Source organism: Passer domesticus, chromosome Z (assembly GCF_036417665.1).
Source record: "Passer domesticus isolate bPasDom1 chromosome Z, bPasDom1.hap1, whole genome shotgun sequence".
NCBI classification, from domain to species: Eukaryota; Metazoa; Chordata; class Aves; order Passeriformes; family Passeridae; genus Passer; species Passer domesticus.
The window spans coordinates 72,090,476-72,113,809 of NC_087512.1; the positions used below are offsets into that span (position 1 = coordinate 72,090,476).

The 23,334-nt window shown below is 38.6% G+C and overlaps 3 protein-coding genes and 1 long non-coding RNA gene across 11 annotated transcripts in view; 2 read left to right on the top strand and 2 right to left on the bottom strand.

Moving 5' to 3' along the window:
• The window catches only part of LOC135291260 (trichohyalin-like), a 422,947-nt gene that overhangs the window by 194,620 nt on the left and 204,993 nt on the right, over positions 1-23,334 (bottom strand). The gene's annotated exons all lie outside the window — the stretch shown is intronic.
• On the bottom strand, positions 1,682-18,251 carry PLAA (phospholipase A2 activating protein). Its single transcript, XM_064403496.1, has 14 exons — positions 17,884-18,251; positions 15,641-15,834; positions 14,595-14,695; positions 14,390-14,510; positions 13,901-14,068; positions 12,748-12,883; positions 12,082-12,251; positions 10,464-10,621; positions 9,148-9,367; positions 7,253-7,321; positions 5,588-5,659; positions 4,658-4,759; positions 3,897-4,061; positions 1,682-2,398 (listed from the first exon to the last, which is right to left on the bottom strand). Exons 1-14 carry the CDS (start codon positions 18,249-18,251, stop codon positions 1,833-1,835), a joined length of 2,610 nt encoding a protein of 869 aa, XP_064259566.1. The 3' UTR covers positions 1,682-1,832.
• Positions 5,542-9,811, top strand: LOC135289694 (uncharacterized). Of its 2 annotated transcripts, none has more exons than XR_010352425.1 (2): positions 5,542-6,175; positions 8,385-9,811. It is a non-coding gene; the product is annotated as an uncharacterized LOC135289694 (long non-coding RNA). The 2 variants fall into 2 exon arrangements; XR_010352426.1 differs by having other exon boundaries at positions 8,388-9,811.
• Positions 18,193-23,334, top strand: part of IFT74 (intraflagellar transport 74) — a 56,334-nt gene continuing 51,192 nt past the window's right edge. For 3 of the 7 annotated variants that reach the window (XR_010352424.1, XM_064403505.1, XM_064403501.1), the window contains exons 1-8: positions 18,382-18,633; positions 18,777-18,923; positions 19,363-19,498; positions 20,011-20,059; positions 20,835-20,933; positions 21,100-21,160; positions 21,558-21,617; positions 22,581-22,642. Coding sequence is in view for 6 of the 7 variants with exons in the window: in XM_064403505.1 (XP_064259575.1) it covers positions 18,801-18,923; positions 19,363-19,498; positions 20,011-20,059; positions 20,835-20,933; positions 21,100-21,160; positions 21,558-21,617; positions 22,581-22,642 (590 nt within the window). In the remaining variant the exon portion in view is untranslated. The other 4 variants (XM_064403503.1, XM_064403502.1, XM_064403506.1 and 1 more) reach the window with 4 other exon arrangements.

A 23,334-nucleotide genomic window follows, 5' to 3' on the forward strand; every position in this document is an offset into this window, starting at 1 on the left:
ATACCATTTCTTGGGAGTTGCCAGAGTATGTTTATTAATATAAACATCAATTTTTGGTCTGGGAAATTCATAACAGTTTTCACGTAAAGAGAGAATCTGTAACAGAGCAATCCCACAATAATAAAACAAAAATATTAAGACAAGTATAATTTCTTAAAATAGCACAGGTACAAACACAGTGAAGAGCAGAACATTAGAAAGCTGAAGCTTCAAGAACAATTGTATAGTAGGCAACAAAAATTCAACAGACAGGCACATTATTTCACAGACATGTTTCCTAAAGGTAGTTTCTTAGATGCTTTCCCGGGAAGGGGTTCATCTACCAAGCACTGTAAATCACAAATAATTTGTTGGACTGCCTCATATATGAACTTCCAATAGATCAAATCAGAAAGTATGTGACTCAGACCATGATCAGGAGTGTGAGGGTATTTATCTGGAAATCCATCTGAAGTGTAACTTTACAAGTGTGTAATTAAAGATATGAGAGACAAAGTTTGCTGGAAGCAGTGTAGTAACTCAGTTAGGTAGCTGGATCAAAAGAAAAGTTAAAAGCTCTTGGTCACAAAATTCTTCACATCTAACATAGGCAGTTATCATGGGGTGTGGCACTCATGTGCTAGAAGTTTGACCCTTTTTTTTCCTGTTTTCCATTCTATTAGTCTAATGAAAAATGCAACTTAAACATTGACCCTCTTTAGTTCATCTTAATTCTAAACCCAATTGTAACACTTGCAGTAGTAGAAAAATAACATTTCCCTTTTCAGGTGAACTGCTGGAATAAGCTGCAAAGTATTATTTTCAACAGTCACCACAGTTATGAAGTTAAAGCTGCTTCATAAAACTTGACTTCAAATTTGTGCAGTTTACAACAGAGTATTTCAGTTGTAAAGGGACCTGACCACTTTTGGACAAAAATTAGAGCCGCTTGTCAAGGACATTGTCCAAATGCCTCAAACACTGACAGGCAGGATACACCAACCACCTTTAGGAAGCTTCTTCGAGCTTCTGCTGCTCAATCTCTTCTCTGGATGTAGACAGCTCTCCCACTCTTCAAGATGACCTATTTTAATCATCTAGATTTTACAACATGGAGTAAGATACCTGCTATTAACTAGTGGAGTATTCCTGTCCTTAAAAATTAAAAAGTCAAGTTAAAGGCTTCCCTAGAAGTTCATGCCATTTTACAAGCTGCAAGATAAGAATTTATGAGTGAAGCACAACTTCCATACGGCAGGTAGATGTTGTACCCCTCAAAAAGTCATCTATGCTAGGGTTAAAAGACGTAAGAGCCATAAAAGTTAAGTTTCAAAAGGAAGTGGAGAAAGCTGATGAAAATTTTCCTTACCAGGCTATTTGACAAGGGTTAATATTAACTAAGGTTAACTAATAAGCTTGTGAAATGCACTGCTGAACTTAAGGAGATCTCAGGGCCCCTCATCCGCTGAAAAAAACCCCACAGTCAAGAAACAGATGAATCATGCTAGAACACAGAATGTGACTGGGGTGAGTGTCAGAGTTGACAGTCACTAAATAACAGCCATTTCCTACCTTTCTGTCTGGATGACCTGTAAGTACTGATATGGTTTGACCTCTTGTGACCTATTTTTATCTGAGTAATATCAGGACTCCTTGCGAAGTTTCTGTGCACTGATCACTTCAGAAAAGCAGTCCAATGACAAACAGTTAAAAAAGTTTTATTTGCTCTGCATCTTGCAACAAGTCAAGTGTAATTAATCCACAGTATTTTCCCAAGTATAGTCTGTCATAAAATATGAACAAAAGCGTATTTTTTTCTGCATACACTGTCTTCCAAGTGCTAAGAAAAAATATTATAACAGATTAAGAACAAACCTACAGCATTCTTTTACTTTAGCTGGTTCTGATACAGAGGCATACTTTTTTATTTGAGAATCAACTCCCAGAGACTTAGCTAATTGCACAGCATTTGTATCATCACTGATTAGCGTCCCAAGGGCCACAAGCAGTCTAAAAATGGCTTCAAGATCTTGAACAACTTCCATAACTGTGCTGATTACTGATAAACATTGAGCTTTGCCCTCAACGTTGTTGACTTTATGTAAACATACAGCATAGTTCAATGTCAGTGTGGCCAGTGCAATGTGGATGTTCTTATTATTGCCTGATTTCGTTTCTATTGCTTGTGTCATTATTTCATCCCTCTGTTCCATCATGAGCTTCTGACCTGCATGGCTGACAAAACAATTGCAAAGAGCTCTAAGCGCCAACAGCTGGTTTGCTTGTTTGCCTTTAGGATTCAGAAATTTAAGGAGAAGGATGATAAATTGTACGTGCTCCTTTTCACTGCAGAAGTTCTCATTCACAGTGGGATGCCTGACAGACAATCTAAGAATGTCTAGAGCTGGAAAGACAATATCTAAGAAACAAAACAAAACAAAATTTTAGTATTAATACTGTATTATGTACAAATTTATCAGTAAGTTTCTTTCAGATGCAGACCTCCTTATTCCTGCAGGTTTGGGAACAGACAGTAACAGTTTCAAGCATAAGTAAAGCATAAATTGTTTCACATTCATAAAGACAAATATTGACAAATCCATTCTAGTAACACTTCAATTTGTTTCACATTCATAAAGACAAATATTGACAAATCCATTCTAGTAACACTTCAATTATCATTAAAAAAATCCATAATCCTTAATTTTGGATTAACATATCACTTTGTAGAAAATCTTAAAATCTTTTCTAAAATCTCTAATTGGTAACACTGAAGGTAAGCACAAGATATGGTAACTAATCCAAAAAAGTCTCTGAAAGCTGAAAGTTCATTGACTGAACACCCCTACACAGACAGACAGCATCTCCTTTTGTCTTCATTCCATAACTTACAGTACAGTATAGCTACAAAACCGCCTACAGGAAAAGAAAATAAAAAATATGTTCTCAACTGAAGAGCTGGAAATCATTGTAAGGAAACTAAAGTGAAAGCTTGTAATGTCCCTCCTTTCCCAAATTCTGAACACATGTGTCTCCTTATATCTACTACTGGTATCCAATGCTTAGAACCAAATCAAAGCTGAACCTGCCCAACTACTTATAGAGGTTTTTTTCTGCAGATATGCAGAATCTTCTGAATTAATGCTTGGTACAATACAAAGAGTCTGGAAGTTATGACATTGGCCATAACCAGCTCTTTGTTATGCAAAACATAGTTTAAGTGATATTATAAAATGAGCATGAATTTTTAATATTGAAATGTTTTTCCTGTTAGTAAATCTTTAACTGCAATTTTAAAAAAGCAGGTAATTTTAACCATTCCTGGATATTTGTATATGCAAAAAATAGTTTCTTCCAGAATGTGCTGTAACAACCAAACTAACTCTTCCAATCCATTAGTGCTGACAATATTATTAAATGTAATTATATCACCTCCATTTACATTCTTTCAGCATCTAATTTCACTACGGCAGTTTTGATCATACAGTATAGCATCAGTAACTTCTCTACCGTATTAAACAGGAGCTACTTTTGATTTTTTTCCCCATAATTTATCTGCATAATTTCATCTCTCATTTGGTAACAACTTAGGATGCCAAGCTGGCACTTCCTTACTCTATTTCCTGACAAGTCTCACACCTTTTTGAGGACGGCCCTGCTAATGAAATAATCATAACTGATTTTTACATCAAGTTTCCTCTTTATGTTTATTATTGTGCCAACAAAACTTGACAACCAATTACCAAATTTGCCCCTGAAGCTGATCGCTGCTGTCAGCACCTTTTATTCATCATCTCTTTTCTACTTGGGCTGTCAAGTCTTTGGGACAGAGTCAGTGTAACATACAGCATGCCAAGACCTTTCATTCATGGTGAAGTACTGATGAGATGGCTCATAAAACAATTTTAAGAGTTTACCTTCTGGCCAGTTAACTGCTCTCCATAAAGTCTGAAGTTGCTGTGCCGTAGGTGTTTCTGTAGAGGTGTTGCACGTAGCAGACAGTAACTTTTCTAGGATTATCAAGTCATCTTCAGTAAGCTTATGTTCTTCAGCTGCACTGCCATTAAGTTCCTTTAATTTGCCTGTAATACCAAATGAAGAAGCACAACTTTCTCAAAACAGAACTTCAGAAATAGAGATCTCAACTGCAATGCTACAAAACCACTTTATAAACAAGTAACAACTATTGCAATTGAGTGATTTTTGTGGGGTCATATTTTTAAACATGTTTTCCAATTTGATAATTTCTCATTTCAAGACTTCAATTATCACAATGATTGCTACTATTAATTCCACTTTAACAACGCAACACAAAGATTCAGAATTTGTAGAAAAAACTTAGAAAATGCGTACATAAAGATATAAATGCAGAAAAGAGTCATAAGAACAGTACAGCTTTCATAACTAAAATATAATTTATTTTTGCTCTTTTAAGCAGCAAAAACAATAAAGGTACTGTATGTTCTTAGTGTCATCACAAATTTTTTATTTTTACTTCGATCATGTGATCATGTTTTGCTTATAACATATGCTATATTCAATCTTCAGTGTGATTATAAATCCAAGTACTAGATTAATGTAATGGATTTAGCATTAACAAAATGTTTTTTAAAAAAATTCAGTTAGCCAAGTTACATCAAAAACATTAAAAAAAAATCCTTGATATTGAAACACTGACCCAGTATCTGCGTAGGATTGGCCTGGTCAAAGGTTACAGCATCCTTCTTCGGAAAATAAATATTTTCAACTTTAGCTGCAGCTGACTGGTAGGCACCCATTCCTATAGAAGGGCATTACAGAGAATTCAACAGTGTACCAAGGTGTCTGATATAGAATAATGTCCTAGCAGTATACTGCTGGACATTATTCAGAGAAGTATCTCTTGAAAAAAACCCGGAATGTCTATGCAAATAGCTGTCATTTCTTACATTATTTTTTACATTCAAGGGTTAAAACTGAAAGCAATACCTTCACAAACTGTTCCCCCTCATGTAAAAGTTTACAAGTAGAAGTTATTAACAATCATTTCTTAATTATGTGAACTAAATACACAGTCACTTATAGCAATGGCTATTGTAGTTAACACATGAAAATGGTAAAGATCTTTTTAGGAAAAATATCCCTCTTGCCCCTGAAATCTTGTATTCTCATTATTTTCATAATAGAAGTGTTTACATATTAGAAGATTTGCAGACATGACCAAGTTATGGCACATGCAATAGTAGCCTGAAGCATCTTTTTTTAAGGAGCAATAAAAAGCTTTCGTCATCACCCATAACGATTTCTTAAACTCACAGGTAATTTAATAGCTAATATTGTATAATGCCCATTAACTATATATCACTTTCTCTGATAAACAACGTAACTACTAGGAGACCAACAATGCTCTCAGATTATTATTACACATTTTAAAGCTTGTGTGTATGATTCCTGCATACAAAAGAAGGCTCTGTTATCCCTATTTTTATGATTAATTTCAGAGTATAAGCAGCTTCAATCTGTTATTTCTAATAAAATCTGAATTTGCATCAATGCAGAATTCGTGTCAGAGTTAAAAAACAAATCTAACAATCAGGAATGCTTTTCACTGGCAGACATTGTCTCCTACCTGTAAATGGATCAACCCCGCCTACTGGAGGTACTGCATTTGATGCTGAACCAGGAACATAGCGACCAGCACCTAACAAAGATGTCACGTTTTTAAACACCACCACCAATAAAGAGATAACATATACCTGTATTTAGTAACTACTTTTCAACCAAGACTATTAAAAGGGATTTTTCTGCACTAAAGGAATTACAAAGTAGTGTTCAATACTTCTTTAAGGATTAAATCTATGCCTGTGAGAGGATGTTGGTGATGACAGCATTCGCAAGCTAAGTGAGACACTCCCACAGCTGGGAGACACTCTAACATTCTACTGTGGGACACCATGGAATCTCTGGCAGGTGAAGAGGGCTTCAGCACAGCAGATACTTTATGCATGACAAGTTCCAGCAGCAGTGCAGTGCACACTGCCCTGGCCTCGACTCTCTTTGTGCCTGAGCCATGAGTGGTCTCTCCTGTGGAAGCTGCACTCACTTGCACTGAGGTCTCAGTGAGGCCTCCATCTGCAGAGACCACAGAGCCGCAAAAGCCATGGAGGAGAAACAGCTGGACACAGAAAGACTGTCAAGATGGGGCAGACTGAAGGCTGTAAGTTTTTGTAACAGCACAAAGGCTTCTGCTCTAGCTGTAGATCTGCAACTGCAGTGAGCGCCCTGGCACTGGTGTGGACAAACATCCAGCAGTGATGTGTTAAGAGCCAGCTGAGACTGCACCTCGTGTCTGCAAAAACAGGAAAGGCAAGCAGCAGTGACGGGAAGCAGAGTAACCTCCTGCAGAGTAGGGAGGCACCCACCTATGCATATGGCCTAGTAACTTGGGAGGTATATGTCTGCTGGGGCAAGGATTCAGGATGCCACAGAGACACTGCCAAGCCTTGCCTGGCCTTCAGACTGTTACCCTGATACTCTTCCACATGGCAATCAATGGTTTTGCCAAGGAGGTCTTGGAGGATCTTAAGATTAGAGAGCACTGAGAATAAGGAGGAAGAGTGCAGGGCATTTCTTTGTTACTCTGAACAAAGCAGAAATGCTTGAATAGGATGGATAAATGGATTCATCAAGTGGGTCCGCAACTCACTGCATGGCTGGTTTTGCAGATGTGATTTTGGCATTAAGTGATTACAGGAACCTCTTTGAGGAGCAAGAGCTCCTAATCAGGGATGGGAGAAGTCTGCCAATGCAGGGCAGACTGGGAATGGAACTCGGAATGTTTTTGCAAACAAGATTACTAAATTAGTGAGGAGGATTTTACAACAGCTATACCAGTGAGGATCAGAATCTAAAATATGGGTGGATGGTACCAGTAAAGATCATGTAAAAAAAAAACAAGTAAAAATGAAAATAGAAAACTACCTCTATGAATATACCTAATCTCGTGTCATTTGTGTGTATGAAGTCTGGCAAAACAAAATGTTTAGGTCCTTCGTCTTCTGCTGTAGTGGACAGTGACATGAGGCAGACCCAACAGCAGAGGGCTTACCACTACTGAACAGATCTCAGTAAGCTTTGCAGTGGCAGAGCCCATCTTACCAGGCTGTTCCACACTACTGCCCCAAACAGAGAGCTGCAAGAAACAGCTGCCTGAGGCTAAACATGGAATGCAACAGAACACAACTGAAATGCATTATCTTAAGTGCTAGCCAGACAGATATGAATTTTACATTACCTGTAAATGGGTCTGCCCCAGGTATTGTACTCGATCCAGATGAAGAGCCTGGAACATAACGCCCAGCACCTAGTCAAAGAGTGAGAAAAGCCATGACTATTAAACACACCTTGATGTTATTAAAATCCAGAGAAGGGCAACAAAGCTGGTGAAAGGTCTGGAGCTGTGAGGAGCTGCTGAGTGACCTGGGGTTGTTTAGCCTGGAGAAGGCTCAAGAGACACCTTACCTCACTCTACAACTCCCTGAAAGGAGGCTGTAGCCGTCTGGGGATTGGCCTCTTCTCCCAGGCAACCAGTGACAGGAGAGGGCACAAACTTAAACTGCACCAGGGGAGGTTTAGGTCAGACATTAAGAAGAATTTCTTCACAGAAAGGGTGATTAGATACTGGAATGAGCTGACCAGGGAGGTGGTGAAGGTATTTAAAGGAAGAGTGAATGTGTGGCACTTAGTACCATGCTTCAGTTGAAGTAGTGGTGTTCATTCATAGGTTACAGTCAATCTCAGAGGTCTTTTCCAACCTAATTACTTCTGTGACAACTGCAGCTTTCAGAGTTACATATAAACCAACAAGCCTGTGTTCCAATTTCCAGTCTCTTGCAAGAAAAATATTTAGCTCAATTATTTTAATGCTATTTCCTTCTTAAATTAATCTTTGTGAAATTAATTGAATTATTTTGTTTTGTAAATGTGATAACCAGGATGTAATTGGTTAACATGGTTTAGCTTATCAGTAATCAACTTGTTCTAGTTCAATTTCCTGCCTGAAAAAGGTCATTTATGTATTTCGCTCCGTTTTGATTAATTCTCTGGCTAAATTTTTTTAAAGTTATTAATTGTCTTAACAGCATCTGGCACTTCTTGTACTAAAACTGGATCTTTTTTTAACTGGAAAAAAAAAGACTAGACTGAAAAATACAACTGGCTTGATTAGAATTTTGCTGAATATTTTTTGGTTTTTTGGGTATTCTTTCAGAACTATCTGTGCTTTTGCCCTCAATCATTTAAGGATATGAAAGTATTACCCAGCAGAAAAGGACCTGGGAAAGTGCTGATCATCATCTGCCTGACCATGACCCAGGAGTGTGCCTATGTGGCCAAGAAGGACAATAGTATCTTGGCTTTTATCCCAGCAGGACCAGAGCAGTGACTGTCCCTCTGTACTTGGCCCTAGTGAGGGCACACCTCAAATCCTGTGATCAGTTCTGGGCCCCTTATGACAACAAACACATTGAAGTAATGCAGGTAAGTCCAGAAAAGGGCAATGGAGCTGGCAAAGAGTCTGGAGCACAGGTCTTATGAGAAGCAGCTGAAGGAACTGGGGGTGTTTAAGTGGTGCAGGTGGATTTTACTGCTCTCTACAAGTACTTGAAAGGTATCAAGGTGTGGGTCAGTCTCTGCTCCCAGTAATAGGATGCAAAGAAGTGGTCTCAAGCTGCACCAGGAGACGTCTAGATTAGATATTTGGAAAAAGTTCTATACTGGAAGGGGGGTCAGGCATTGGAATAGCCTGCCCAGGGAAGTGTCTGAAGCATCCAAAGAATTATGTGGATATGGGGATATGATTTAGGGGTGAACATGGAAGTGGTCAGTTAATGGCTGAATTCAATATTCTTAGAGGTCTTTTCCAATCTGAATGATTCTATGATTCTATGAAAGTGAAATGGATTGAAGCCTAATGGAACAACCATGGCCAGAGGATGGTGATCAGTGCAACAACATTTACTGGAAGCCAGCCACTGGTGGTGTGCCCCAGGAGTCAGTACTGCATCCAGTCCTCCTCCGCATCTTCACTAATGATGGTGTGGAAGATCAGAGTGCATCCTCAGCAAGTGTGCTGAAGACACAAAACTCAGAGGAATATCTAATGTCATCACTTAAGTTTAAAATATTTACCTGTAAATGGATCTGAAAACTGATTACTTGTACTCAACAGTGTTTGCCCCTTAGTGTTGTCCATAATAAACTTGGCCACCTGATCCAGAAACATAGGATTTAGATCATTCTTTTGCAGGAAGTTGTATGCAGTCAGCCAAGGATCATCAGTGATGTTATATGGCAGTTTGTAGGAAGGCCCATTTTCATTTACATCAATGGTGAAAACATAGTCATATTCCTTTAAGTAGAATAAAAATAAAAACACATCAGAAGTCTTCCAGCACTTTCTACACAATGATGTATCAAATGCAGTCTAACAGTGGCCCAGATCTAAGCCTAAAAACTTAAAACACGGCTACTTACAGAACATATCAGCAAAACTCGCCTGAGACTGCAAGTAAACATTTGCTGATTTAGGGTAAACATTAAACATTACTTAGCAACAGCCAAAACATCAGTGTGTTGTAACACTGTTACTATACTATATCCAAAACACACAGCATTGTATCAGCTGCTAAGAAGAATACGAACTCTGTCTCAGCCAAAAGCATGACACACTTAAACCTACATTTTCCAGAATTCTCAGCTCAAGAAGAGCAGAGTAAAACAATGTATCATTAGTAAAACAATTATCTCTATGTACAGATATGTTACAAAATAAAGATGCATCGGGTCATTCTCATGGACACCTCTGGCTCCCTCCAAAGCTATAGCGCAATCAGATACATTAAGAAATTTGAGTCTTAAAAGCACACTTCTAATGCTAACGAACAATTTCCTAATGTTTCTTTAAAATCTGTGACAGAGTGAAAATCAGTATTTTGTAGGCACTTCTGTGGTGAACCCTGACAAGTTTCTCTGTGTATATTTCAGTAAAGGAATAATTTTCCAGCTTACACGTCTTTAGGTCAGCTTACCTGTCTTTAGGTTCAACAGCTACTATAGAGAAATGGTACAGAAAGTCTGGTACCTAATGTTTTAGGTAAGCCTTGCATTATAAATTATAAAGTTCATTTCCTTTGGGAAGGATACTAAAACTAGCTTCTCCAAGTATTAACAATACATACAGTAGAACTTGACAATTTCTCTACTAATGGTTTACCTTTCTCCAAAAGAATTTGTGTCCATTGGCTTGCTCATTCTACAAAATGTGTTTGTAAGTAATAAAGTAAACTGTTCTTACTTACACTTCTGCCTCTGAGATCAAAGGTAACAAAAAAGTTCCTGTTTTCTAATACAGATATTTTTCAAATACCTGTTTTCTAACTTATATTTTATCTAAACAAAGACCAGTTACTTAGGAAAGAATGAAACAAATTAAAGTTTGCACATACCTTTCCTTCAAATAAAACTTTTCCAGATGTTTGTTGTGTGGCTCCAGAAGAACCAACAACATCACCGATCTTTATCCATCTTCCTTCACTAACACTCCACTGATATGCTTCTACTTTCCCATTATCTTTAATAAGCCGTGTCTGTCCATCTCTTGTTCCTGTAGGCAGGAGTTCAAACAATTTCAAGGATATTATTTATTTTAGGAGAGAAAAATATTCAAATGGTGCTCAGCATTAAAAATTTAAAAATACTTCAACAACGCTTGAAGCCAACAGCACAGGAATTAAGCAGATACATGGTTTAACCCCAGCTGGCAACTAGGCACCACAGAGACACACCCACTGGCTTCATGGCTGGGGTGCAGGAAAGAATCAGATGAACAGAAGTGAAAAAATTGGTGATTGAGATACAATTAAAAAGGTAAATCAAAAACCACATGCACAAGCAAAGCAAAACAAGGAATTCGTACATCACTTCTCATGCGCAGGCAGGTGTTCAGCTGTCTCCAGAGGAGCAAGGCTCCATCAGGCTAAACAGCTCCTTGGAAAGACAAATGCCAACATTCCAAACGTCCCCTGCCTCGCTTCCTTCTCCTTTCCCCTAGTGTATATGCTGAACGGTATGGGATAAACCTTGAGTCAAGTTAGGGTCAGCTGTCTCAGCTGTGTCCCCTCCCAGCTCCCTGCACACTCCCAGCCTCCTCACTGGTGGGATGGGTGTGGAGCAGCAAAGGCCTTGGCTCTGTGTTATCCCTGCACAGCAGTAACAAAAACAGCCCTGTGTTATCAGCTCTGTTTTCAAGCACAAATCCAAAACACAGCCCCATAATAGCTACTATGGAGAAAATCAACTCTATCCCAGTAAAAACTAGACAAAATACTATATCTGACAACAAGCATGTCAGCAATCTTAATTGAGCGTTTTACAGTTATGGTAACAGTATCTGCCAGCAGACTAAGAGGCAAAACCAATACTTAAGTACTTCAGAAGTTTATCAGCTTCTCAGTGAGATGCCAATTAAGAAAAGTGATATTCTCCCATAGTCTGACAAGATGCAAAGTTTCATATGGATCTAAGATCTATGCCACTTCCTGATCATAGTCAAGGGCTGAAGTCACTGGCTACTTCACCTTGGGAAAAAGTATTTGTCTGTTTAAGAATAATGTTTACTGCTGCTTCTACTGAATTCTCAAGTACCTACGAAGTGTGAACTGAGCCCATCAGGACCATCTTTAAAAGCTAAAGCAGAAAATTTGCATTTCTACTTTTATTAAGAAAAAACCTGCACATTCAGTACTCCTTTTACAAATTACCTGTTTCACATACTCTTGGTACAGCTGGCAGAACAGACAGAAAACATCTCAAACATACTGTAGCATCAATTCCACCTTTTTCTAAATTATCTCATAGGAGGATAAAAAAACCCCAAAACCAAAAAACCTTGAGTCCTGTTTCCAAAAGAATCTGTGAAAGGATACCAGAGCAAAATTAAGCCATTTCCTTCAGCAACCCCATCAAAAGGCATTAAAGCTTTAAGTATGGAAACCATCAGAAGCTTCAATATCTCCAACCAAGATTTGCAGGCACCTCTAACATGACAGAAGTACAGCAACTTACCAGGATCCTTAAGGTGTTCTCTTCCAGGAAGGTCATCAGCATTGATATCTCCTAAATCACCAGTTTTAGGGTCAATGGATGCTTGGGCAAGCTCATTTTCAAAAGCCTGAATCTCCTCAGCACTTGCTGTACGTTCCAAGGACTCTGTAAACACCCTTATAATTCCATCACTGAACCGGGAGAAAACATTCAAATAGAAATGCTATTTTAAATATCACAATGACTGCATAAATTCTAATGGTGCCCTCTATGTCACAAGAAATCATCACTATTTCCAACTACACCTCCCAATTATTTTTATAAAAGGAATTCACTCTCATACTAAAACTATGCAGAGAAGGAATCAAGCAGGTAACCCTGTCTTCCAAATAATTTTAAAATCAAGATACAGTATGTCTATCAAAAGGGTTTTTTATACCATGCTTACTAAATTTATTCTCAAGTCTATTCATGATTTACCACATTTCCAAAGAACTCACTCTACCTCTATGAATGACATAAAAAATTACTTTTTGTATGAAGTGTAGTGCATGTTTAACACACATACACTCTGATGGCTTTACTGTTAAATATAAATGAAACTGACACCCAAAATTATGCTGGCAATTTCTCCAAGGATTGTTACATTTGGATCTACAAATATACTGAAAGTAAAACTTGGGATACCTTGCACCAACTACGATGTCACCATTGTCTAAGACACAGCAGCACCATACAGACTGAGCTGGGAGTCTGATTGTTTGAGCACATTCCCCTTGTTTCCAGATTCTAAGAGATCTATCCTCTCCAGTTGTTACAAAATCTGAAAATAAAAAGATACAAAAAACTTCAGAAGTATATTTTTAGCATACTGTGATAATGGATGCCATTCTGAAACTGGGTATCTAAAAATCACAACAGTAAAACAATCTTTCTGCAATTTAGTACTCCTCTCAATTACAAGTAGAGAGAAAAAAGAAAACTTGTCTTCTCAAAAACTCCAAAGGGAATAAACTGCAGATTAACCACCTAGGCAGTGAACAAAACTGTGCCCAAGACAAAAAAGATCCCTTCATCCTTTAAAGGGCTTGAGCAATTTATAGTCATCATAGTTTCATCTTGCACTACAGTTGCATAAGTTTACATTTGCTTCAAACTGAGTTTTGGAAGGTAAGCCTGCTTTATCAGGAAACACACATAAAGCATTTTCAAAAGTCTACAAACTCCTCAATGAGGAATTTTAAGGCATAGGAGGTCTATAATATATGCATTAACCCATATACATGCACTTGACCTGTTGAACAAATTTGCAAGTGTCCCATACACCACACAAAGGTCACTGACCTGGAATTTTTTCTGCAACTGGCTTAACAGTTAGTTCTGAACCTCTAAATCTCTAACTCTGAAAACATATGTAATCAAGCTCATAACATAAAATTCTTAACCTAAACTACATATAATGCACATTGTGGAAGTATCTAAATTAACATTATCTCAAACTGGCATGCCACACATTACTATTTTACTACTCTGCAACAGCACTGAAATACAGCTGGCAGCTGAGACAATAGTTTTGCCGACTGTTTCATCTAAGTTTTACTTAAGTCTTCAATTAGCCCTAACCCATGACCTTTTATTCCACAGACTGCCAGAGCAATTTTGACAGTAGTGCAACTTGGAGTCAATTTCAATATTTTTTCCACCTGTTTACACTAGGTGTAAGAAAAAAATTAAATGCTACTGGTGTTCTTTAGTTGTAGCAGTGGCACAGAACATCAGAATACACACCCTCCCATTTCATTTTGAAGAATGTTGTGTAACAGTTGGGAAGGAATCTTACCTTTACAATGAGGGAAGACAGAAATGCTGTATATATAATTTGTATGTCCATAATACACCTGCAGACACTCGCCAGTGATCTGCCATCTTCGAACACTAGCGTCATTAGCACAGGAAAGGAACTCCATTTCACTGAGAATAGCTAAACCTCTCACACAATCTTCATGTCCTTTACAAAAGCAAGAGAAATGTTTAATGCAGTTATTGTCTCCATTAGCCAGTATACCACTTCTGTATAGCTCATATTTAAATCCAGGCAACAAATCTTTGTGGGTACAGTTAAAAAAAAAATTAATTGCTCCAAATTCTCTGAAAAATATCTTATTTTTTTAGAAGCCACATGGCTTCTGGGCATATAACTACTTCAAGACTTTAAAAATTCTGTCTAAACATTGTTCAGTTTACCCATGCTTTTGTAAGATTTTAATGTTTGCTCTCTTCTGACAAGAACACACCACACAATGAAATTATCAACTGCAGCAACATTTACCAGTGAATGTTCTTTCACATCTGCCTGCCTTCCACAGTTTTATAGTTTTGTCAGCTGAACCAGTCAACATTAATCCCTGTTCAGGAAGTATCTTCACTGCCCATATTGCAGCTGTGTGACCCTGCAAAAAAACTCGACATTGTTAAGACTTGTCAGAACCAAATTCAAAGTACTTATTTCATATTCACGTAGAGGAACTTCCTACCTGTAATGTCATCATACATCTGTCATTCAGCCAGACTTTTGCTGTTGTATCCCATGATCCACTTAATAATGTGCCAAATTTCCCAGAGGAAAGGCTGCAAACTGGAATGAACATTAAGTCAGAACTGACAAGTACCCTGCACTGCCACAAATCTTATGCCAGCAATTTCAAGAGATTCATTTAAGAGGATTTATTTGGTATTAGTAGCATATTTAGTGTTGAGGAGTTTAGAGAAGAAGTGAACCATGGTTGCATTGCAACCCAGAAAGAAGCTACTTAAAATTCTCTTAATTTTAGGTTTAAAAAATTGAAATATTTTTGCCACTCATATTTTTAAATTTCTCTTAGTCACAGATCTCTTCTCTTGGACTAGAATATGATGACAAACAGGTGAGATAACTAGTTAAGGCACACAGTTAATGCAAATGTGTAGTTTTAAGAGAAAGAAAAGTTTTGTCTATAGGTAATAATTTATGTCTTCAGAAAGTTATTTCATATGAAAAATACTTCGCTCACTTTCTTGGGAGGGCAAAATACTACCACCAAGAAACTGTGGTGAGATTCAAAGATTTAGTAGAAAGGTAATCTGCAATGCTCCAGTAACACAGTGTAAATCTCTGTATTTAAAGCACCAATTAATATTAAAAACCCATCTAAGTAACAAAATGGGCAGAGGAAGTTTATTTAGGAAGCTCATTTTTTTCCACTTGTATCAACTTTGGCAAAAAAATTGATACATGAAGAACTAACTGCTTCTCAAAAGTACAATTCTTGACAAAAGGGTGATCATTCTGTGAATTCCCAGGAATTCAGAAAGACAGTGAAAGTTTAAACATTCATCACGATAAACTTGGAGGTCCTTGCAATGAATGGTTGCTGCATGAATTAAGATTATAAAATCCTATTTACAGAGGACATAATTAAACAGTTGCTACATTTTATACCAAATAAATCAAAACTGAGTTTTATAAATTTTATTTAATTGCCTCTCTAATAAATCATGTTAACTTTCATGTAAAAAACTCCAAAGTACCATTACTACATACCTGTGTTTTTATGACCCTTAAGGACGTAAAGAGGAGCTGGGTTGTCAACTGTGAAAATGCAAATATTGTGATCATTGCCACCAGTTGCAATCAGCCCACGAGGATAGAGCTCACTTGGAGGTATGATGCACACGCAAGATACAAAATTTGAGTGGCCACTCATACAGTGCATCTCAGTAAAACCCCTGTTAAGACTTAAACATAGATGATTATCAGTTTAGAATCATGACAGAAACAGTACTTCATTTGAGTAAATGACAGTTCCTTAATTAATAACAATGCTTGCCTTGCACTGAATAACTACTATGGATGGCCTAGAAAGAGCCAATTTAAGACAAAAATGACAAGCCAGAATTCCTCCCTGTACACAATACTGCTTTCCCCTTATTTTTCAATGCAGTGGTAGGCCTGGAAGGACTTCTGTTTTTTCTTGCTCATTGGCAAACACTACGCCAAATTTGATGAGAAATAGTTACAGTTTGTCTTTATGGCATCTTTCCTTGTCTGAAAAGTCAAATGTATATCCAAGTACATGCTAAAGTAAGAGCACACAAATATAGTTTACTGCCAGTTAAGTGTATTCACTGGCTCTTCATCAGGAGCACTATAGAGAAATAAAAGTTAAACAGACTCAACCAGCACCCTCATTTCTTCACCCTGAGCCAATCTCAGTAGTTACAGCACTAACTGAAAAAATACACTTATTCCCATAGAATAAGTACACAGGTTGTGGTGCTGTGTGCCAGTTTTGCTGTCCTGTGTTTGTTCCCCGCCCTCAAAAGCACAAGCTACCATACGATGTCATACTGCTATGCTTCCAACCCTAAAGCCTGGCAAGCTTGAAATGTGTAAGGGAATCACGACACTCTTCTAAATTTTAAAACATCTCCCCTTAAGGAACATAGAACAAATCAGAGAAGGCAACATCTCTTCTTGGAAAAGCTGAACCGAAGCAGCACACAGCAGTGTGTGTGCTCACCCACTGAACCCTGACTACTCCAGCCCCTGAGCCTTCAAAGCCGAGAAGGATAATCAACATCAACATTTTAAGTTGATACAAGTAACTCACAAAGTTCTCAAAAACTGTGGGTTAGAATTAGAATTCCTTTCCTCCTGCAAATTTCTGTGCACTTTAGCAAGTTCTTTCTCTTGTGATGAGAGACTTAATAAGATTAGTTTTTCTTCACCTCAGTCCAGAGCTCCAGAGATCAACACGAAGGCACATGTAAGCACTCTGCAAATTTGCCAATTATTTCTATTTCACATGAAGCCAACGGGAAGAATATGCATGCCTAGTAGCTTCAGAACACAGATCACAACACAGAAGTACAACTGGGGAGGAGGTACATGCTGTAGCTTCCAGCAACAGCCCACATCTCCCACACACACTGCTTAGCAGTGTATCTGGTCTGCCTCTGGTCAAGGTAACACACTGAAAAATTCACTTTGTGAATTCAACTACACAAATTCAGTAGGAGACAGCCCTGTGCAACATGAACATCAGAAAAATTAATCTTGGGGTATTTTTTTTCTTTTTCTACGTCTTTGTGTATTTAATTTTCTGTACAGCTTTTTTTTTGTTCATATTCCGTTTTATGTTTAAAGAAGCTTGCTTAGCAAGGGTGAGAAAGGATGGGGGTTTTTTTGAACATTCAAAACACACTGCCTCACTGTAAAAATAGCAGCACTTACTTAGCAGGATTACTTGGGCACGGAATACCATGAGGTGGAAACAACATTATTAATACCACCTAGAAAAAAAGATGCCTAGAAAATACAGGCATCGTTACCATGCCCAAAGGCATGCAGAAGCTAGGCTTGCTCAGCCTGGAAAAGAGAAAATTGCGTGGAAACCTCACAGCAACCTTCCAGTATCCAAAGGGGCCTGCACGGCGCCCACAGAGAAGTCGTGGATACCCCACCCTCGGAAGTGCTCAAGGCCAGGATGGACAGGGCTCTGAGCCAACTGCTCAGGTGAAAGGCGTCCCTGCCCGCGGTTGAGTGACTGGGATTGCTGATCTTGAAGGTCCCTTCTAAACCCCTGACGTGATTCTCCGCAAGCGACAATGCCAACCACCAGCGCCTCCTGCGAACGGGCTCCCGCCGCCCGCCACCTCCCCCGACCCGGCCGATTCTGCCGGCAGCCCCTGAGGAGAACTCCGCTGCACGGACGAACGCGGCGGGGCACGGGCGGAGCCCCTGTGGCGCCACCTCCACGCTCTCCGCCGCGGCCCAGCACTCACCCAGAGTCAGGGGCCCAGAGCCGCGCGGTTCTGTCCCGCGAGACGGACACGAAGCTGCCTTCCGGGAAGAGGCCCCGGGTGAGGCCGCGCACGTCCTGGCCGTGCCCCAGCAGGGAGCAGCGCAGCCGGAAGGTGCTGCCCTCACCCGCCATGGCGGCAGCGCCGGCCTGACACAGCACGCGCCGCGCCGCCGCCGGAAGCCGCGCCGGAAGCGTCGTCACAGGGCGCGCCGCCGGGCCGACGCGAGGCTTCTTATCCCGGCAAGCACCGCGCTTCGCGCGGGAGGTTGTGGCGCCGGGGCCTCGCCAGGCCCTCTGGGAGTCGTAGTCTTCGGGAGCGGCGGCAGGCCGGAGCGCGATTTGTGGCATCGCGATATCGGCGCGGCGGTTGCTGCGATACGGCGGCGCGGCGCGCGGGCTGGTGGCGGCCGCGGCGCGGTGAGGGACGGGCCCGGCCGGGAGGGCGCCTTCGGGGGCGGCGAAGGTTGCCGGGGTTCGTCAGGGATAGCGCAGCTCGGGGTTGCTGTAGTGATGGGCGGTGGATTACGGACCCTCTGTAGATAACCGGAATGAGTATTTGCACCAGTTGCTCGCTTCCAGTTTGTTTCATTAAAGATTTGCATTCAGGTGCTGAAGCGACAAATGCCACAAGAATAAGCTGAGAGCTCACAAAACACTGAAAAGAGACTGCTGCCTCAGCTTACTCGTGGACATTAATTAAGTGGTCCTTCCCGAGCCCTCGTACCATCCAGTAAGCAAGTACTTTGGAGATTACTAAAAAAAACCGAAACCAACCCCCCCATAACATTGTAATAACATTTACGCTTTAAAGAGTCGGTATCCCACAGTTTTAAGGGTCTTGTGCAAATCAAAGGATGTTTCCTTTGTTACCAGAGAGTAGTTAAGAAGGAAGCGAATATGGCCAGCGGTAACAGACCTCCCACAGCTCGTTCTGCTTCAAGAGCAGGAGCAGGACTGACCTCTTCATCAAGGCCTGCCTCTTCATCGAGGACTCCGTCAGCAGGCAGAATAGGAACAGCGGTATGTTAGAAAATATTAAAAATATATCATTAATTTTTATGGAGTTAGATTTTTGTATTTTTTTTTTTTTAGTACCAAGATCGGAATGAGGAGAAGTTATTTTTTTAAGAAGAATTTAAGATTTCAGTTTTGTATAAAGTTTTGCTAACCTTAACCTTGTCTGGAGGGGATGAGGGACATCTTGCATCCAGAATTCGCCCTGGGAGGCCTAAATAGTATTAAAGTTGCAGATAGATGGAACAATGAACAGCTGCTCAAAAGCAACCCCTTTCCTTCTACAGGAGGTAATAGTTTGAAGCTTTGCTTCCCTGAAGAGATGCAAATGCTATAAGATTCCTATAGAAAGATAATAAATTTTTAACTGCTTTGTCAATTGCTTAAGGATAATAAAGTAATAATACAGACTTGGTAGATTTTTTTATTTGGATTTTTTTTATAGATGCCTCCTAGTACAGCAAGACCTGGTTCTCGTGGTGGTTCTTTAACTCCTGGAGGAGTCTTATCATCTCAGATTAAGGTTGCAGACCGTCCAGTGACTCAACAGGGATTAAGTGGAATAAAAACTGCAATGAAAGGTATTTTATACTGAAAATAGCCCTCAAGATGTCTGCAAACATTTTGAAAGAATATTTAGGTTTTTAAAGGAAAGCTTTTCATCACTGTGTAAATTGCAGAGTGAAGAGCTGTGGTTAAAAAGAGGAGCAAAAAGAAAGAGAAAATTAAAGCATCCCTCTTTCTGTCATTAGTCTTGGTAGCCAAAGAAGATAAGCATTTTTCTATAACTGAGCTGTCTTTAAAAATAATTCAGAATAATAGGACAAGGTTATTATGTCTTCTTCCATCACTGCAGAATGCTTAAAATACTCTATTGTGCAGCAACTTTTTGTATATTTGTATTAGTAATGTTTATCTTCACAGCAGTCCAAAAATGTCTTCTTTTTTAAAATTACATAATAACCATATTGGGACACCAAAAAATATTAGTTGTACATTTTTTAACGTAAATTTTGCAGATTGTTTTCCTAATTTACAGTTCATCTAAATTAGGGGTTTTTAAACAAAATGTCATATAGTTTTCTTTTATCAGGTCCTCAGAGACAAATAATGGATAAAACATACTACCTTGGCGTGCTGAGGTATGTCTTAACAACATACTTTTAATGGTCTGTTCCCTTTCAGACACAGAGTTGAAGCTTGACAATAGATGCAATAAGTGGTGTTCACTCATAATGAACTTTTGTAGGAGTGCTGCTGTAGAAGTGAAGGTTATTTTGCGTATAGATACTCTGTAGGAGCAAAGGAAGTAGGTTCACTTGAGTTTTTGTTGTTAGGCTTGCTAACATGGCATTAGTAAGGGGAGGGTCAGTGATTCTGAGCTTCCACCTCCAATGTTTATTACATCTGATAGCTGCATTTGTAACAAGTAGCATTGCAAACCAAACATTTTTATTGTACATTTCAGATGGTTTCCTTGCATTATACGTTCAGCTAGCAAGGACAAAGGCAAGACCTTGTGCAAACTACTGCATGCAGGATTTTATCAGTTGCTCATATTACACTTTTGAATAATTAGTCCTAAAAGATGTAATTTTAAGTATCGATGATACCCACATTTTGTGAAATTACACTGTTTTTTTTCTTTCCACATCTGTTTTACCAGCAGAGACAAAAAGCTAATTAAAACATTTCATTTCATACCAAGGTTTTCCAGCAACCACTTAGGACTTTATCTGATACAACCATTTTGCTTTTTTCTATACTTACCTCTTCTTAGAAATGCTGAGTTGAAACAAAGTGCAGTGTGAGAGATACTAATTGCAAATCTCCTATCATAAAACATATTTACAGTTCTAGATGTGTTTTAGTTGGACATACAAATGTTAATGATTCTTTTTTCTTTATTTTTTTCAGAAGTAAAACAAATGAACTTACAACAGAAATTAATAAGCTGCAGGAAGAAGTAGAAATGTACAAGCAAGAGAAATCTATCTATTTGTCCTATGAAAAACGGTGAGATGTATTGCAGCTAATGCAGTACTAACTTTCTGAGTCACAAGACTATTTTCAAATATTGGGCAGGCTTCAAGGAATCAGTGAATAGTTATTATTTTCATTATTTTATTTTTACATATACAAATCTTACCCTTTGAAGTTTGACTTTTTGTTTCATATTTAGGGCAGAGGCTTTAGCTGGTGAAATCAAAGATTTTCAAGGTCAACTAGCAGACTACAACATGGTATGCTGATTTTGTACTGCTTTTGATTTATTCTGAGTAATTTTTTGACATTTCTTTGTGAAAATATACTGCTTAATACTGCCTTTATTCAGTTATTGGCAAGGAAAGAGATGGAAACAGAGGAAAACAAAAAGTGTACTATATATTATGAGAAGCATTTGCATATGGATTTAAGAAATTGGTGCTGTCTAATATTTTAGTGCTTAGAACAGCTAGATATAATGATGATTATTTCTAAAAATGACATGTAATCTATTCAGATTCCTAAATCATGCTTTTTCCAATTGCAATAACCAAAATTTTCTGTGTTTTCATGAACCCTTTGTCTGTTTGTTTTTTTTTTTTTTTTTTTAAGAAAAGGAGAGCAGTAACAGGTTGAAATTCTGTCTTGTTTCAGGTTGTGGATATACTTAACACCAGTACAGATATGGCAGAAGTGATCCGTGATTACAACATGGTAAGAATTAAGATATTTGCTATGGTTTAACAGTGAAATGATGCATAACTTTCTTGGTGCTTTGATGTGAGACATATCTAAAAAAGCATAGCACTGACTTAAAGCTTAGCCATTTTTTTCCAGTTAAATTATTCATAATGTTGGCAACATGTTAGCATTAAGCCAATTGCCTGAAGTCTTGTATTAACAGCCCCATGATAGTTTTCTGTGATTTACATTTGAAAAGGGTGTTATCCCAACCCAAATTTATGAGTGTTAAATTATCTTTTTTTTATTTTTTGGCAGCACACAACACTAGTCTTAGGAAGGCAAATTTAAGCAGACTGCACTGCCTTGTAAAGCTGCCTGGTCTTCTGGACATTAGGTTCTCTTTTGTCCTCAGCCTTTTTAAGTGTCTCCAGTGTAAAAAATAGTAAATAGGTCTCTGACATAGCCACCACAAAATCAAAGATTTTTGTTCACCTTTACTTTCCTTACTTATTTTCTAATACAGCCTCTAAGTGTTAAGGCATGAATGGCATTATGTGTATTTTATTTCTTATGATCAATTTGTCCATAAACAATATAAACCAGTTTCAGTAAAGGTTGTTTTGGTAACTTGAAAGATGACCTGAATATTTCTTGGTCAAAACAGGTTTTTTTTTTGCTTGCATTTGATTGAATAATAAAGATAATAAAGATACAGTGTCTCTGTCATAAAGACACGCATCATAAAGAGATGCTTTTCATCCCATCTGTGTATTTTTAAACAGTATGTTAGTAAGTGTTTCAGGAATAGATCCCACAGAAATAGTGAGTCAATTTTTCTGGAAGTACTTAAAAGATGTGTACATGTTGTTGTGGTTTAATGGTGGACTTGTCAGTGTTGGTTAAGGGTTGGACTTGATGATTCTGGAGGTGTTTTTCAACCTATATGATTCCATGATTTATTACAAACTTGACGGTATTTTTTTTTTTTTTAAGTTAAAGGTTCAGAATGACCGAGACACTCAGAATATAGATAAGATTTTCACAGAAAGACAAGCGTAAGTACATTAAGTCTATGTTTTTCATTTTTGAATAACTCAACTTCTCATAACTTAGCTTGGGAAAATTGAGGTGCTACCTGTTACCCTAGGAGTGCAATGCATATTGCAAGTGATACCTGAACAACTTCAAGATGATATACCAGGCTGTAGTTAGAGTTCCTAACGTTAAACTCCGGTTATTCTTCTGAACATAATTACCCTGCCATCCAGGAAGAGTTAGGTGGCAGTAGAGACTCCTGTCTTTTTGCAGTCTGCTGTCTGGGAGTTTTGAGAGTTTTGTTGCAGAGTAGTAGAGTGAAAAACGCAAGCAGGAGTGAGAACTAGACCTTTGCCTGGCTAGTAACATAGGTTTGTGCAGAGGGAAAGATGAGGATGGTGAGATGCTTGAAATAAGAATTTGTAAGCCATGAGAACAGCTTGTGTAGGGATAGGCTGAGAGGGTGAGTTTTTGAGGTAGCTGATTTAGACACAAGAAATCTGGAGGAGAAAGCTATATGATCCCGCTTGTTGCCAGTGAAAGCAATCTCAGCAATGAGATTTCATGTATCAATTAGAACTCCAAAGCAACGAATTTACCAGTTAATAATGTCACATTGTATTAATACTGCGGTTTTCAACAGCTCACAAGTGTGTCTCTTCCGCCCTGAATGAATCTTTTAAGTGTTAAGAAAATATGAAGAGAAAATATT

Coding starts and splice junctions, on each gene's coding strand:
- PLAA (XM_064403496.1), bottom strand. CDS start 18,251: ATGCCACAAATCGCGCTCCGGCCTGCCGCCGCTCCCGAAGACTACGAC. Junction 12,884..13,900: donor TGTCTTCCCTCATTGTAAAG/GTAAGATTCCTT, acceptor TTTTATTTTCAG/ATTTTGTAACAACTGGAGAG. Junction 2,399..3,896: donor AGCAGTTAACTGGCCAGAAG/GTAAACTCTTAA, acceptor TTTGTTTCTTAG/ATATTGTCTTTCCAGCTCTA.